Genomic DNA, 16,651 nt, shown 5'->3' on the forward strand with positions numbered 1-16,651 from the left:
TCTCAAATTATTATCAATACCTTCTTCTTCTTCTTTTTTGAAGGAATTATCAATGCTTTTTTATCCCACATATCATGTATGGATCAAACCTAAAATTATGTTAGATATATACTTCACCCCGATTAATACGTCGACATTATCGTATGTCAGGGGCTTAAGACGAATTGATCGAGATCTCGAAGCTATAATTTGGTACTCGAAATCATATTAATATAAAAAAAAATCGATACCAAGTCTAGTTATGACCCGTTTGGTAGGCTTGATTAATTTTTTATTGGTAGATAAAATCACATTACTTTTATTTTTAGCATTAGACTGTGAGTGTGATCAAGTAATTTCATTGTGCATGCATGAAAAGAATTTAGCGGGTTCTGTCATGGCTTGCACTAATCTTCTACAGTACCGAAGATTGTGATAATCAAAATGCCAAAATGTCCCACTTTATAATAATAATTAACTTATCTCATTTTTTAAAATCACATCGCACTCGCACGTAAATATTATTTATCACAATATATTATGCATTTTTTTAATCAATCATATGATTATCTGATCGTACATAATATTTCGCTTTTGGATTCGTGAATGATGATATCCGTATATTTTTGACTTGGTAGGTAAAAAATAAAACATCGCATCCGCATTGGTTCACGTTATAACACTCATCATCTCATCAAAATCGCGAGGTCCACAAGTTGTGGTTTTATCAACAAAATCTTCTCATAATGTACACTACATCCTATTATACTTAAAAAAAATGAAATATGTAATTATAAGTAAATTAAGTGTTAATCAGAAAAAGTTATTTTATTAATATTTACAATGTGTCTTTCAAAACAATACCAATAAATTTTATAATGCGTCCTCCAATAAGATGTGTACTTCTTTTATAATCGATTTAATCATTTTCATTACGAGACATTTTATACTAATATACATTAACTTTTTCAAATTAAGATAATCTCAAAATATCATGTATTTGAGGTCAAAAATTTGTTATTACTAAATGGTAACTTAATGTTTATTGGAAAACTTCTGATTAAGTAATAATTTTTAATAATCAACCAATTATTTTTTAAGAAAAATCAAATAAATTAATCAAAGATTGCATCTCCTTTTTTAGTCAATATTTTAGGCTGAAACTTTCCTAATTTTTCAAAAACTTTGTTTATATATATATATACACAGATATAGATTAAAGAGGGTATAAAAACATAATTTTGACCAAAATTTCCGAACTACAATATTTTAGTTATTGTTTAGAGCAATCATACCACATGAATTATATAAAAGCATTGTACCGAAAGAGTCCATTTTTGGAAAGTGGGTAATTTTTGTTGCGGAAAACGGGTCAAACCCTACACCCGCATCCATCAAAATTCAAAATTGAAATTCAAATATCAATGTAGCCGTAAACCCGCTCTTTTAAAACCTACTCTCACATCTGTCCATCCTCAAACCACACTCACTATCTCTCAAATCCTCCGCCATGGCCGCAGCCAGAAAAGTCCCCCTCACCACCAGCAACAACTCCAACATTCCCCCGCCGGTAACCGCTGCCGGTAAGAAAACAATCGAAGAAACCTACCAGAAGAAAACCCAGCTCGAACACATCCTCATTCGACCTGACACTTACATTGGTTCCATTGAAAAGCATACTCAGACCTTATGGGTGTACGAAAACGAACAAATGGTCCACAGATCAATCTCATACGTCCCTGGTCTCTACAAAATCTTTGACGAAATCCTTGTCAATGCTGCTGACAACAAGCAGAGGGATTCAAAAATGAACTCGGTCAAGGTGACGATTGACGTCGAATCCAACTGCATCAGTGTTTACAATAACGGGGACGGTGTTCCGGTGGAGATTCATCAGGAAGAAGGTGTTTATGTGCCTGAATTGATTTTCGGGCATCTGTTGACCAGTAGTAATTACGACGACAAGGAGAAGAAGACTACGGGTGGAAGGAATGGTTATGGCGCTAAACTCACGAATATCTTTTCCACTGAATTTGTGATCGAGACTGCAGACGGAAAGAGACAGAAGAAATACAAGCAGGTGCTAAGACAATTTTAAAATCTAGTAGGGCTAGATTTTATAAAGTTTCCAGTTTTTTTGGATTTCTTGATTTCTGAATTCAATTTTGAAATTGGGATTGTTACAATAGAATATAGTGCTTTATTTAGAGATATTTTTTTGGCGATTATGTTCTCCAGATGCTGATTTCTTGATTTTTACTTCTCTCTTAATTGTGTATTAAGGAAATGATCAATAGCTAATTTTTGAGCATGTCCTGATATTATGAAGGTTTTCTCGGATAACATGGGAAAAAAGTCGGAGCCTTTAATAACAAAATGCAAATCTAATGAGAATTGGACAAAAGTTTCATTCAAGCCAGACTTGGCAAAGTTTAGCATGACTTATTTGGAGGAGGATGTCGTTGCCTTGATGAAAAAGCGGGTAATTGATGTTGCAGGTTGCCTCGGGAAGACAGTGAAGGTGGAATTGAACGGGCAGCAATTTAATTTTAAATCATTTTCAAGTTACTGTGAACTTTATCTCAAATCTCCTTCGGTATCTAGCTCCGATCCGTTACCAAGGTGTTCCTTGTCATTCTTTTCCTACTATATCTGGTCCGTTAAATTTCAAAAGTCAGGGAGCTCATGTTCTTCATCAATTTGGCAGATTTGAAGAGGAAGTGCATGAAAGGTGGCAGATTTGTGTAAGTCGAAGTGAAGGACAATTTCAACAGGTGTGGAAAAGTAATGTTGTCGCAGTCTGTTCATTCATATGTTTACGTTTTATTTATATTGGTCAAAATTGGGTAACGATGTCATTGAGAAAGCAAAAATGGTTAATGTATCCGTTTGTCGAGCAGGTCAGCTTTGTAAATGGAATTGCAACAGTCAAGGGTGGGACTCATGTCGATTTTGTCACCAACAAGATAACTAGCCATCTCATTAATGTCATGAAGAGCAAGAACAAAAAGAATAAGACATTTGATCTCAAACCCCATACCGTAAAAAATCATTTATGGATATTTGTCAATGCTCTTATTGACAACCCTGCTTTTGATTCTCAAACAAAAGAGACTCTAACACTTCGTGCAGGAAGTTTCGGTTCATCTTGGGATTTCACTTCAAAGTTCTTGGACAAAGGTATGTAGTGTGGTTATTGTTGCCAATATATTGTCAATTCGCAGAGTCCTTATCTCTATTTGAACTTCATCAATTCAACTTGCGCAGTGGCCAAGTCTGATATAATGAAAAACATTGAGGAATGGGCCGAATTCAAGCAGCAGAAAGATCTCAAGAAAACAGATGGATCAAAGGAAAGAAAGATCTATGGGCTTGCGAAATTAGCTGATGCTAATGAGGCCGGGGGAAAAAATTCTGATAAATGTACGTTAATCTTGACAGAAGGTGATTCAGCCAAGGCACTTGCAGTAAGTTGCCATTCTCATTACTTTGCACGAAAAAAAAACCTTTTTTTTGCTTTGATTGGCATTTAAATTTTAACATGGTGAGATGTTCGTTTAGATTGCTGGATTGGCTGTCCTAGGACGAGATCATTATGGTGTGTTTCCTCTAAGAGGTAAATTGCTTAATGTGAGGGAAGCGAGTCATAATCAGCTAATGCAGAATCTTGAAATTCAAAATATCAAGCAGATTTTAGGACTCCAGCATGGTAAACAATATGACAGTGTAAAGTCACTCAGATATGGTCATTTGATGATAATGACTGATCAGGTATCTTCTTGTTATATGTTGAGGTCTTTTGTTCTTCCATCTCCACATTGTTGAAAATTATTATGGAATATAGATTGTAGCGGTTTGGAATTTTAAACAGAATCAACGTTTGTGATAGTGCAGGATCACGATGGTTCCCATATCAAGGGGCTGCTAATAAATTTCGTTCACTCATTTTGGCCGTCATTGCTCAAAGTTCCTTCATTTATGCTAGAATTCATAACTCCTATTGTTAAGGTTTGAAGAAAATGAAGGATGCTTGTCTTTCAACTCAAAATCACTAGTTTTGTTATTTCCTGAATTCAATGTATCTTGTTCTTTAGGCTACTCATAGAAATGGAGGAAAAAAGTCCTTCTACACCATGCCTGAGTATGAATCGTGGAAGGAAAGTTTGGGGGAAAACGCAAAAAATTGGTCTATTAAGTATTACAAGGTTTGTCTCTCTAAGATACAAATAAACAGAGATTAAAATGGGCACAATGTGCTTGACCTTTAAAATTGATAGCAAAGTCAGTCAGTTTCCTTGTATTCTATAAAGATTTTTGGTTGTCTCTTTGCTATCCTTGAAGGGGTTAGGAACAAGCACAAATGAGGAAGCCAAGGAGTATTTTGGAGACCTTAGGATGCACAAGAAGGATTTTTTATGGGTGGATGAAGAAGATGGAGAGGCAATTGAACTTGCTTTCAGCAAAAAAAAGATTGAAGAAAGAAAAAGTTGGCTTCGCCAATTTGAGGTTTGCAGCCAGATGTAGATTGTTTTGGTTTTCATGATAATTATATTCACACTATTAACTATTTTACTACTTAAAATGACTTACAAGGCTGTCATTTCTTGTTTTGCAGCCTGGCACGTACCTTGATCAGAGAGAGAGACTTATCAAGTACAAAGATTTTGTCCATAAGGAACTTATATTGTTTTCAATGGCTGATCTTCAGAGATCAATTCCATCCATGGTTGATGGATTGAAACCAGGTCAACGAAAGATACTTTTCTGTTCTTTCAAGAGAAACTTCATCAAGGAAGCAAAAGTTTCCCAATTCTCGGGTTATGTATCTGAACATTCAGCTTACCATCACGGTGAGCAGAGTCTTGCCAGTACCATCATTGGCATGGCTCAGAATTACATAGGCAGCAACAACATAAATCTTCTTAAACCTAATGGTCAGTTCGGCACACGAGGACAGGCAAGACAACAGAAAGTTTCTTATATATTTAAACTATGTTACTGTTGACTGTTTCAAACTATATATATATATATATATATATATATATGATTTCCATTCCTTGGCAATTCATCATTTTCACCTTGCAACATAGAATCTTATGTAAAAGCTTTTGTTCGCAGGGTGGAAAAGATCATGCAAGTGCAAGGTATATTTTCACTCAGTTGTCTCCTGTTACAAGATTTATCTTTCCTAAGGCAGATGATATTCTCCTCAACTATTTGAATGAAGATGGGCAGTGTATTGAACCCTCATGGTGAGTTTTGGGTGAATGATAAATATTTGAGCATACTTAGATGAGAACTGATATAATTTGTCATCACAGGTATGTGCCTATCATACCGATGGTTTTAGTAAATGGAAGTGAAGGAATTGGCACAGGTTGGAGTTCCTTTGTTCCAAATTACAACCCTAAAGACATTATTGCCAATGTGAGGCATTTGTTGAATGATGAACCAATGGATGCTATGCATCCATGGTACAGAGGATTCAGAGGAACAATTGATAAAACTGCGACAAAGGAAGCTGGAGGAGCTAGCTATACAATCAGTGGAATCATAGAGGAAGTTGATGAAGCGACACTTAGGATAACAGAGCTTCCTATTCGAAAGTGGACTCAAGATTACAAGGAATTCCTGGAGTCTGTTGCCGCCGAGAATGATAAGAGCAAAGACCCATTCATTGAGGTGTTTTTACATGTTAGAAACAACGTGAGGAAGAGTTAGGGATCTCTTACAAATTATTTCTTTTTTTGTTTTTCCTTTGTTGCAGTGCTGCAGTGACAATAGTACTGGGGACATTGTTCATTTTTTGGTTTGCATGTCTCCGGACAATCTTTTGCTAGCTAAGCAGGAGGGTTTGCTGAAGAAATTTAAACTAACCACATCAATCAGTACCACTAACATGCATTTGTTTGACTCAAATGGTTTAATAAAGAAATATGACACCCCTGAACAGAGTAAGCAGTTGCAAGCCCCTTGATAGGTTTCGGTTAAATGTTTTCTTCCAATGTATATACAATATGTTTTAACTGGCGCCTTTTTGTCATTTGCAGTTCTTGAGGAATTTTTTCACATAAGACTCGAGTTCTATGACAAAAGAAAGGCAAGTCTCATCATGTAAAATCACAACAGTACTTGTTGATGTTGGTATCATTAATGCATTAGCTTTGTTTTATAACAAGTTTTAATCAACGAACTTGTTTATGCAGAAAGCTTTGATGGTCAACCTTGAAAATGATTTGTTGAAATGTGAAAATAAATATAGATTTATACGGTGTGTCGTGGAAGGAAGCATTATTGTGAGCAACAGAAAAAGAGCCGACTTGTTCTGTGAATTGAAGGAGAAGGGTTTCACTCCTTTCCCAAAAAAGAAAAGCTCTGCAGATGTTTTCATTGCTGGCTCAACTGATGATGCCAAAGAAACTAAGGAGAATCTCCAAGCAGCAACAAGCCAAGGAGATTCAACTAGTGATTATGACTACTTGCTCTCTATGTCAATTGGTACATTAACACTTGAGAAGCTGCAGGAGCTGCGGGCTGAGAGAGATAAACTCCTTCAGGAAGTTGAGGACTTGAAAAATGCCACGATAAAGTCTTTATGGTTATCTGATCTTGACGCTCTTGAAGGAAAAGTTGATGTGAGCTTTTGAGAACACAACATGTCCAGTAATAAGTTGGGGTTATTTTCTAGCTTTTACTTAAATGAGGAATTCTGTTTCAGGAGCTAGAGCAAAGTGTGCAACAAATAGAGGTGGAGCGAAAAAAGATACTAGGCAAGGCAAAAATAACAAGACCAGTACTGAAGAATCCACGTAAGAATAACAAGATGGCAAAAAACAAAGAAACTGCTGAACCAAATGAAATATCGATTAATTCTGTTCCAGAAACAGGTTGGTTCATGTAAATAGTCATTTGTACTGTGCATCTGTAATTGGTAACTAAAAGTGATTGGTCATTTGCCTTCAGATAATATTGCAGAAAACAAGAAAGTGAAAGGCAAGGAAGCAGCTAAAAAGAAAGCTCCTGCCCGAAAGGTTTGATTTACTCGATAATGTATCATTCTATTTTTGTCAAGATGTAGCATGCTGATTAGGTATATTTTTGTGAAGATGTATTAAATAAATCTACATTAGTCAATTTGGTCTCCTAACACTGGTTTCGTTTATCACGACAGGCTGCTGACTCAGATGACCACGATGACGACGACTCTGGTGGGATAGCTGGTCTAAGACAACGCCTTGCATCTTACAATTTGGACTCTTCTCCTGATCACGCAGAAGGTAAACTAAGGGCCATTAATTAGTTCTCAAAGTAAACTTTACAGCTCAGATACGTTATTTCAGAGTTCATAATGAGCAGGTGAAGTTTGTTTATGCAGAAATCTTATCAAACATAGTCATACTTTGACTACTGTCCTATTTCCCCTTCTATGACCAGCGCTAGAGATATTGCAGTCGCATTTTAATGAAGCTATTAAATATTAATTGTGAAAATTTTAAATGAACTGAAATGATGCACCTATACTGGTTCTACATGGTGCATTGATATGCTTTGTTTTCCAGGTCCAAAACATGGAAATGAACACTGGCAATATGATTATATTCACAATTCAACAATGAAATCCTTATGTTTTGTACAGATATGGAAACCGAGGTGCCAAATAAAAACAAAGGACCAAGCGAAAGGGCTGCCGCACAGAAGAAGCAGCCGATAACTGTTTCCGAGACTCTTGATGAAGACGAGATTGAGATAATCCAAGACGAGAGTTTTGAACCTGAAGAGAATAAACAGAAGGCAGGGAAAAAACCAGCTAATGAAAAAGCAGCTGCCAAACCTCCAGCAGGGACCAAGAAAAGAGGACCAATAAGCAAGCAGTCTCAAGTTATAGACCAAAAACTGATCACAGAAGTTTCGAAGCCGGGCGATATTATTTCCCCTGACAAGAAAGTGAGGAAAATGAGAGCATCGCCATTTAACAAGAAAAGCAGTTCTGTTCTCGGCAGGGAGCTCACCATAGAAATGGAGGAGACTTCACCAGAGCAAGAGAACACTGGCAGTGTCAACGGCCAAGCTGTGGCTCCAAGAGCTAGACCTCAAAGGGCAAACCGGGTGATACGGACATATGTTATCAGTGATGATTCCGAAAGTGATGCAGCTGATGATGATTCTGAGAGTGATCAATTCTCCGACTTTAACGATGACGAGGATTAGTTCAATTCTTTTTTAAGTTTTCGCACGTCCATGTCCATCACAAATAGTGGGGAGATTTAGGGAAAAGGGACTCAGTCCTGAGTCATTTAAAAAAAAAATTCACAACTCAATTTACAAAAATATCCTTTTGTTTTAGTGTAAATTAACTATTAACTTAAATTTTTAATATTAAATTCATTTAATCGACTCTAAATTAAATTATTTTTTCGCAAAAAAAAAATGGTCGACCGAAGCGTTTCTGAACTTTACGTGGGTGGACCAAAGCTTGGTCGACCCAACATTCTGGTCGACCCAAATTAGCGACGGTTTTCCAATCTAAGCCGTCGCTATTTCAATATTTGCGACAGTATTATTAAACCGTCGCTAAAATCAGATCTGCGACCGTTTTCTAACCGTCGCATTTGGCGAGAGTTTAAGAAAAACCGTCGCAAATAGATTGTGTACACCAAAATTCTGCTTGGTCGACCCAAACATTTTGGGTAGACCAAACGATCCAGCAAAATGTTGGGTCGACCAAAGCTTGGTCACCAGAGAATGTTGTTTGGTCGACCCAACATTCTGGTTAAGTCGACCCAAAAAAAAGGTAAAGATTCGGTCGACCCAAATTAGTGACGGTGTTCCATTCCAAACCGTCGCTATTTCAATATTTGCGACGGTTTTATTAACCCGTCGCGAAACTTCATCTTGCGACGGTTTAATACTAGCCGTCGCTAATTAGCGACGGTTAACTCACAACCGTCGCAAATAGATTGTGCAGACCAAATTTCTACTTGGTCGACCCAAACATTTTGGGTAGACCAAGCTCAATCCAGCAAAATGTTGGGTCGACCAAGCAACATACATTGCTTGGTCGACCCAATATTTTGGGTCGATCTGGGTCGACCCATGTTGATTTTGAGTCGACTCTTTTTCTGACACACGAATCCATAGATTTGACAAATATGACCGATAATTACTTAATTTTGACGGATAATTACACAATTTTGACCAATGTTGCATGTTTTTAACATATGAATCATATAATTTCACAAGTATGTTCCATAATGTTACATGTTATGACATATGAGTCACAATTTCACAATTATATTATATGTTTTGACATATGAATCACAATTTCACAATTATGTTATATGTTTTCACATATGAATCAGAATTTCACAACTATGTTACATGTTTTAATATATAAATCATAATTTCACAATTATGTTATATGTTTTCACATAATTTCACTATTATGTTATATGTTTTTTAACTTATGAATCACAATTTCACAACTATGTTACATGTTTTTACATATGAATCATAATTACACAATTTTGACCAATGTTACTCGACAATCGTAGATGTTTAATCCATTAATTGATTAATATATGAATCACATAATTTCACATGTATGTTTTATAATGTTACATGTTTTGACATATGAATCACAATTTCACAAGTATGTTACATATTTTAACATATGAATCACAATTATGCTACATGTTTGAATATATAAATCACAATTTGTTCTATAATGTTATATGTTTTAACTTATTATGTTACATGTTTTGACATATAAATCACAATTTCACAATTATGTTACATGTTTTAACATATGAATCACAATTTCAATTGAATTACATGTTTTAACATAAAAATCACAATTATATGTTATCACAATTTCAATTGAATTACATGTTTTAACATAAAAATCACAATTATATGTTTTAACGTATATGAATCACAATTATATTACATGTTTGAATATATAAATCACAATTACATAATCACATGTATAGTATGTTCTATAATGTTATATGTTTTAACTTATTATGTTACATGTTTTGACATATAAATCACAATTTCACAACTATGTTACATGTTTCAACATATGAATCACAATTTCAATTGAATTACATGTTTTAACATAAAAATCACGATTATATGTCATCACAATTTCAATTGAATTACAGGTTTTAACATAAAAATCACAATTACATGTTTTAACATACGAATCACAATTATGTTACATGTTTGAATATATAAATCACAATTACATAATCACAAGTATAGTATGTTCTATAATGTTATATGTTTTAACTTATTATGTTACATGTTTTGACATATAAATCACAATTTCACAACTATGTTACATGTTTCAACATATGAATCAAAATTTCAATTGAATTACATGTTTTAACATAAAAATCACAATTACATGTTTTAACATACGAATCACAATTATGTTACATGTTTGAATATATAATTCATAATTACATAATCACAAGTATAGTATGTTCTATAATGTTATATGTTTCAACTTATTATGTTACATGTTTTGACATATAAATCACAATTTCACAACAATGTTACATGTTTTAACATAAAAATCACAATTATATGTTATCACAATTTCAATTGAATTACATGTTTTAACATAAAAATCACAATTACATGTTTTAACATACGAATCACAATTATGTTACATGTTTGAATATATAATTCATAATTACATAATCACAAGTATAGTATGTTCTATAATGTTATATGTTTCAACTTATTATGTTACATGTTTTGACATATAAATCACAATTTCACAACAATGTTACATGTTTTAACATAAAAATCACAATTATATGTTATCACAATTTCAATTGAATTACATGTTTTAACGTAAAAATCACAATTACATGTTTTAACATATGAATCACAATTATGTTACATGTTTGAATATATAAATCACAATTACATAATCACAAGTATAGTATGTTCTACAATGTTATATGTTTTAACTTATAATGTTACATGTTTTAACATATGAATCACAATTTCAATTGCATTACATGTTTTAACATAAAAATCACAATTACATGTTTTAACATATGAATCACAATTATGTTACATGTTTGAATATATAAATCACAATTACATAATCACAAGTATAATATGTTCTATAATGTTATATGTTTTAACTTATTATGTTACATGTTTTAACATATGAATCACTTCTGCAAAAAAAAAAAAAAAAACATTTGAATCACAATTTCAATTGAATTACATGTTTTAACATAAAAATCACGATTATATGTCATCACAATTTCAATTGAATTACAGGTTTTAACATAAAAATCACAATTACATGTTTTAACATACGAATCACAATTATGTTACATGTTTGAATATATAATTCATAATTACATAATCACAAGTATAGTATGTTCTATAATGTTATATGTTTCAACTTATTATGTTACATGTTTTGACATATAAATCACAATTTCACAACTATGTTACATGTTTTAACGTAAAAATCACAATTATATGTTATCACAATTTCAATTGAATTACATGTTTTAACGTAAAAATCACAATTACATGTTTTAACATATGAATCACAATTATGTTACATGTTTGAATATATAAATCACAATTACATAATCACAAGTATAGTATGTTCTACAATGTTATATGTTTTAACTTATAATGTTACATGTTTTAACATATGAATCACAATTTCAATTGCATTACATGTTTTAACATAAAAATCACAATTATATGTTATCACAATTTCAATTGAATTATATGTTTTAACATAAAAATCACAATTACATGTTTTAACATATGAATCACTATTATGTTACATGTTTGAATATATAAATCACAATTACATAATCAAAAGTATAGTATGTTCTATAATGTTATATGTTTTAACTTATTATGTTACATGTTTTAACATATGAATCACTTCTGCAAAAAAAAAAAAAAAACATATGAATCACAATTTCAATTGAATTACATGTTTTAACATAAAATCATGATTATATGTTATCACAATTTCAATTGAATTACATGTTTTAACATAAAAATCACGATTATATGTTATCACAATTTCAATTGAATTACATGTTTTAAAATATGGATCATAATTTCACAACTATATTGCATGCTTTAACATATTAATCACAATTTCATTACATAATATTACAAGATTTAACATATGAAACACATATTTAACTTGGGTCGATAAAGTAACATTTATGTACCAACTTGGGTCGACCCAAAGTTCCAGCCTTTTGAGTAGACTCAAAATTCCAGTCTTTTGGGTCGAAACATGTAACATTATAAAACATACATGTGAAAATATATTATTCATATATTAATCAATTAATGGATTAAACATCTACGATTGTCGAGCAACATTGGTCAAAATTGTGTAATTATGATTCTTATGTTAAAAAACATATAAATTAATTGTGAAATTATGATTCATATGTTAAAACATATAATTTAATTATGAAATTATGCTTGGTCGACCCAACACTTTGCTTGATCGACCAAAGCTTGGGGTAGGGAAAATGGTATACACATATTTGCGACGGTTATAACTTAACCGTCGCTAATTAGCGACGGCTGTAAACCGTCGCTAAATGCGACAGTTACAAAACCGTCGCCGATCTGTTTTTAGCGTCCGTTTTATTAGAACCATCGCAAACATTACGCTTTTCGCCCACAATTTTGGGTCGACCAACACCAAATTGGTCCACTTTCTTGGTCGACCGAGAAAAAAATTCGGTCGACCAATTTCCACCACGAAAAATTTCTTTTTGGTCGACCGAGAAAAAATTTGATCGACCAATTTCCTCCACGAAAAATTTCTTCTTGGTCGACTGGGAAAAAATTTGGTCGACCAATTTTTCTGGGTGGAAGAATAGATAGGCGGAGAAGAAAGAGAAAATAATAATTAATTTATTAAGTTTAAAAATTTAATTAAGGTTTAATTTTATAATCAAGAGTCAACTCCTTCTTTTTTAAAAAAAAAAAAATCAGAGTCCTTCTTTTTTAAAAACTTTATGTCTCAATCCCATTTTCCCATTTTTTTAAATGTCCCCAAATAGTGTGGTCTTTGATATTCGTGATTTTTTCCTTGTGACGTAGAAATACTTGCAACATTTGTTCTTTATTGTTTATCCTAAACAATGAATTAAGTATATTAAATCTAATCTCTAAAGATAACTTTTTGAATTTGTCATTATCTGATTGAGACAAAATCATCCTTATAAGAACTTTTCTTGTGTAATAAAATTTTGATTCACCTTACAAATTTACATACAATACTTTATGACAATTTTAGTATAAGTATATAAATTATTTGTCATTTATTTCCACAAAATATATGAAATATTATCATGTCAGAAATATTCCAATGATAAGTCACATTTTTTCTTAGCTTTTATACAGAATCAGGAATAACCTAATTACAATATTATACGAGAGAGAGGCTTAAAACACCATAGTAATTAGTCAGGCAGCAAATTTCCAGTGGATGATATAAAATCATTCCATTTGGATGAACAAAGCTCAAACACGAAAACTACCCTATCCGTTCTCTTTGTTGTTCCGATTCTTTTCTGTTGAAAATTTTAGATGATTTTCGATCACTGAAAGTGGAAGATAATGAGAGCCAGCGTTTTAAATTGTCTGTTTAAATAAGTTGTTATCCATCATTTTGGAGAGTTATTTTTTAAACAATCCGTTGCACCAGTAATTTCTTTATGCTAGCATTCGTTTCTTCTACAGTAAAGAATACTACTGGGGACCAATTGAGTACAAATAATTTAAGAATTAAGGAGTTATATAAACAACAATAAATCGTAATGGTAATTTATGTTCTTGCACAACAAGATTACACAAATTCTTCATGTTTGCTTATTAACAAACCTCAACGGCGCCATTATATATGCTCAAGCTTTAATTCTCAAGGAGCTTCTTTATGTCCTTCTGAAAAATATATGAGATTGCTATCAACAGTTTTGATTTACCGAATAATCGACGATACGATCATCGAACAACAGCTTAAGTTACCAGAGACAACAAAAATAAATTTTCAGATAATTTACCTCTAGCTTTAGGGGGGAAGTGATAGGTGGATAGCGATTGAATACTCGACCATTTTTGTCGATGAGGAATTTGGTGAAGTTCCATTTGAGGCTGCTCCAGAAAAGGCCACCTTTCATTGATTTCATGTACTTGTATATTGGAGCAGCATTGGCACCATTTACATCAATCTAAGTTATCATTTACCAAAACAATAGAAAAATTTATCAGAAAGAAATTTAATCATGGACAAGCCCTCCATAAAATGAGAAGTGTTTTTAGCAAGAAACAAGATCCTTTAATTTGTTAAAATTATAACCTTGCGAAAAATGGGATATTGGGCTTTAAAATGAGTGCAAGCAAGCTCCTGAATTTGTTCATCGGTGCCTGGCTCCTGTGAACCGAACTGATTGCAGGGAAATGCCAATATCTCCAGTCCTAGCAAATATGCCATATCCAAAGAATTATACTTCAGGTTTTAAAAAGTGTTATCAGTAAACAATAGCTAGAATGTAATTGCACTAACGCAACCTCAGAAAAATATTAAACAGAAAGTACACCTTGGTCCTTGTATCTGTCGTACAACGTTGCCAATTCGGCATAGTTTGAACTGGCTAGGCCGCTGTCGAATATGAGGAAAGATGAGTATTCACAATACAAGACATCTAGCGCAGATCACATTTAACACCAGTAAACGAAGTATTTGGGAAGAGAATGATACTTACCAAATAGACCGAAACTGATTTATTTTTAGATATACTATATAGAGTCTAAGATTCTTCATCAGTAATCACTTTTTTCAAAGCATTTTCAAACACTATCATTATATCTAGCTAGACAGCTTCATAATATAGCAAAAGCATGCCTGGTATACTTATTTATTGCGTATGATAAAACAAGCGGTCTCAAGATATATACCAGTTCGATGCAACATTGACAATGAGCAGGACCTTTCCTTCGTAAATACTCAGATTAACATCCCTACCCTTGAAATCCTGAAACCATAAAGTTTAACGTTTAATTAGATGCAAGTCTGCAACATCCAGATAGCAAGTAATAAACAACTCGTGTAAGTCGACTGGGGTCGATCAAATCAAGAATCGAATGCATACACTTCTGAGTTCAGTGTCTTATCTGACTGACACAATGCATGCTTAAATCTGTTCTTCCGCATTTCCACCATCACATCATGTCCTAAATTGCAGTAGCCAACTTATGATTTGCTATAATAATCAGATTAAGACATGATCATGTTTATCCCTCCAAATATATGAAATCACATCCCAGTGTCTCTCTTCGTTTATGTTGGTCTCACGTGCGGAATTTGAGATAATAAAACCCGAAAATAAAAAATAAATTGGACACCGAGATTTACGTGGAAAACCCCTTAAAATTATTAGCGTAAAAACCACAGGGCAAGATGAAAAGATTTCCACTATAATATTTTGTGGTGTACAACTCATTCACTGTGTTTCAAATAGAACTCACTCTCGTAATACAAGAGAACAATTTAACGCGTATTCATATTTCCACGAAATTTCCTTCTGCTGCCAACCCACGTTTTAAAACATGCAAAACATGATGTCTCCACCTTATTTCATTTTTGCCTCTGACTATTCTTGCCGACAGTTAATAACAAACGAAGCGGATATCTTGGTTAAGGAAAATGAATCAACCGTTGCAACTTGAACGATAAAACCAAGAACTATTTAACAGCATTCCAAGATAATGAAACATAAAAGGGAATTTGATTTTATAAGATATTCAAACTTATTGTAACATCCTGCTTATCAGTTAACTCGTCGAATTGAAGTATCCAAACTGATGATATATTTGTATTCTAGCATTAAGTAACTAATACTGATAATCTTGTTAATAAACTCAAATATTTCCATAAATTATAGAAGTTCAGAGGTACCTACCTACCTTGACAGTGAAGTCATGGATTGATTGAGTGGCCATTATGTTCGAAACCCCTCAAAATGAAGACTTAGGGATTTTGACTGAAGATTCAATAGAATTTTTGTGGTCCGAATTGATTTAGGTTTGGAAGGAGATGAAGATAGAACTGCTCGTTCGAGTTTCATGCATGGATATTAAGATGCTTGCCACTGTGCCACGTGGCATCACCTTGTCCACTGGTATGTCCTGCAATGTAGAATCCAACGGTTGTTCCGTGAACACGTTTCTTATCGCTAATTTCTATTTTCAATGATGATTCCATGTGATGCCGAAGCCCGAAGGTCTACAAATATATATCTATAACATTTATATCTTAAGATTTTGTTATTCTCTCATATCATTTTGCTTTGAATTTATTATAATATTTTGATAAAAATAGTTTTTATATTGAATTTGGCAAAAACTTTTGTGAGACAGTTTCACGGGTCGAATTTTTGTGAGACAGATCTCTTATTTTGGGTCATCCATGAAAAAGTATAATCTTTTATGCTAAGGATATTATTTTTTATTGTGAATATGAGTATGGTTGACCCGTCTCATTGAATTTTTGGTCTTGTAAGAATGATTGTACATCAAATTTAATATGTTAGATCTTATTCGACGTGTAGACTCGGTCTATATTTATAATGAAAAATAATATGAATTG

At 33.0% G+C, this 16,651-nt stretch overlaps 2 protein-coding genes across 3 annotated transcripts; one reads left to right on the forward strand and one right to left on the reverse strand.

Moving 5' to 3' along the window:
* The first annotated feature begins 1,459 nt into the window (after window positions 1-1,459).
* LOC140832090 (DNA topoisomerase 2-like) lies at window positions 1,460-8,254 on the forward strand. 2 transcript variants are annotated; one of them, XR_012118013.1, is made up of 19 exons: window positions 1,460-2,059; window positions 2,309-2,601; window positions 2,687-2,753; window positions 2,880-3,159; window positions 3,247-3,446; window positions 3,541-3,750; window positions 3,874-3,987; window positions 4,074-4,184; window positions 4,321-4,485; window positions 4,595-4,936; window positions 5,098-5,231; window positions 5,301-5,661; window positions 5,747-5,933; window positions 6,030-6,083; window positions 6,190-6,614; window positions 6,698-6,866; window positions 6,943-7,029; window positions 7,164-7,256; window positions 7,616-7,647. XR_012118013.1 is itself a non-coding variant. In XM_073195901.1 (19 exons), the coding sequence occupies exons 1-19, from the start codon at window positions 1,490-1,492 to the stop codon at window positions 8,185-8,187; spliced, it is 4,428 nt and encodes a 1,475-aa protein (XP_073052002.1). In that variant the 5' UTR covers window positions 1,460-1,489; the 3' UTR covers window positions 8,188-8,254. The 2 variants fall into 2 exon arrangements, 1 of the variants encoding a protein (XP_073052002.1); XM_073195901.1 differs by having other exon boundaries at window positions 6,943-7,010; window positions 7,151-7,256; window positions 7,616-8,254.
* Window positions 8,255-13,769: 5,515 nt separating this feature from the next.
* Window positions 13,770-16,122, reverse strand: LOC140832093 (probable phospholipid hydroperoxide glutathione peroxidase). The gene is made up of 6 exons (XM_073195903.1): window positions 15,970-16,122; window positions 14,962-15,038; window positions 14,604-14,665; window positions 14,363-14,481; window positions 14,067-14,234; window positions 13,770-13,947 (listed from the first exon to the last, which is right to left on the reverse strand). Exons 1-6 carry the CDS (start codon window positions 16,003-16,005, stop codon window positions 13,918-13,920), a joined length of 492 nt encoding a protein of 163 aa, XP_073052004.1. The 5' UTR covers window positions 16,006-16,122; the 3' UTR covers window positions 13,770-13,917.
* Between the last annotated feature and the right edge of the window lie 529 nt (window positions 16,123-16,651).

Source organism: Primulina eburnea, chromosome 5, assembly GCF_022965805.1.
Source record: "Primulina eburnea isolate SZY01 chromosome 5, ASM2296580v1, whole genome shotgun sequence".
NCBI classification, from domain to species: Eukaryota; Viridiplantae; Streptophyta; class Magnoliopsida; order Lamiales; family Gesneriaceae; genus Primulina; species Primulina eburnea.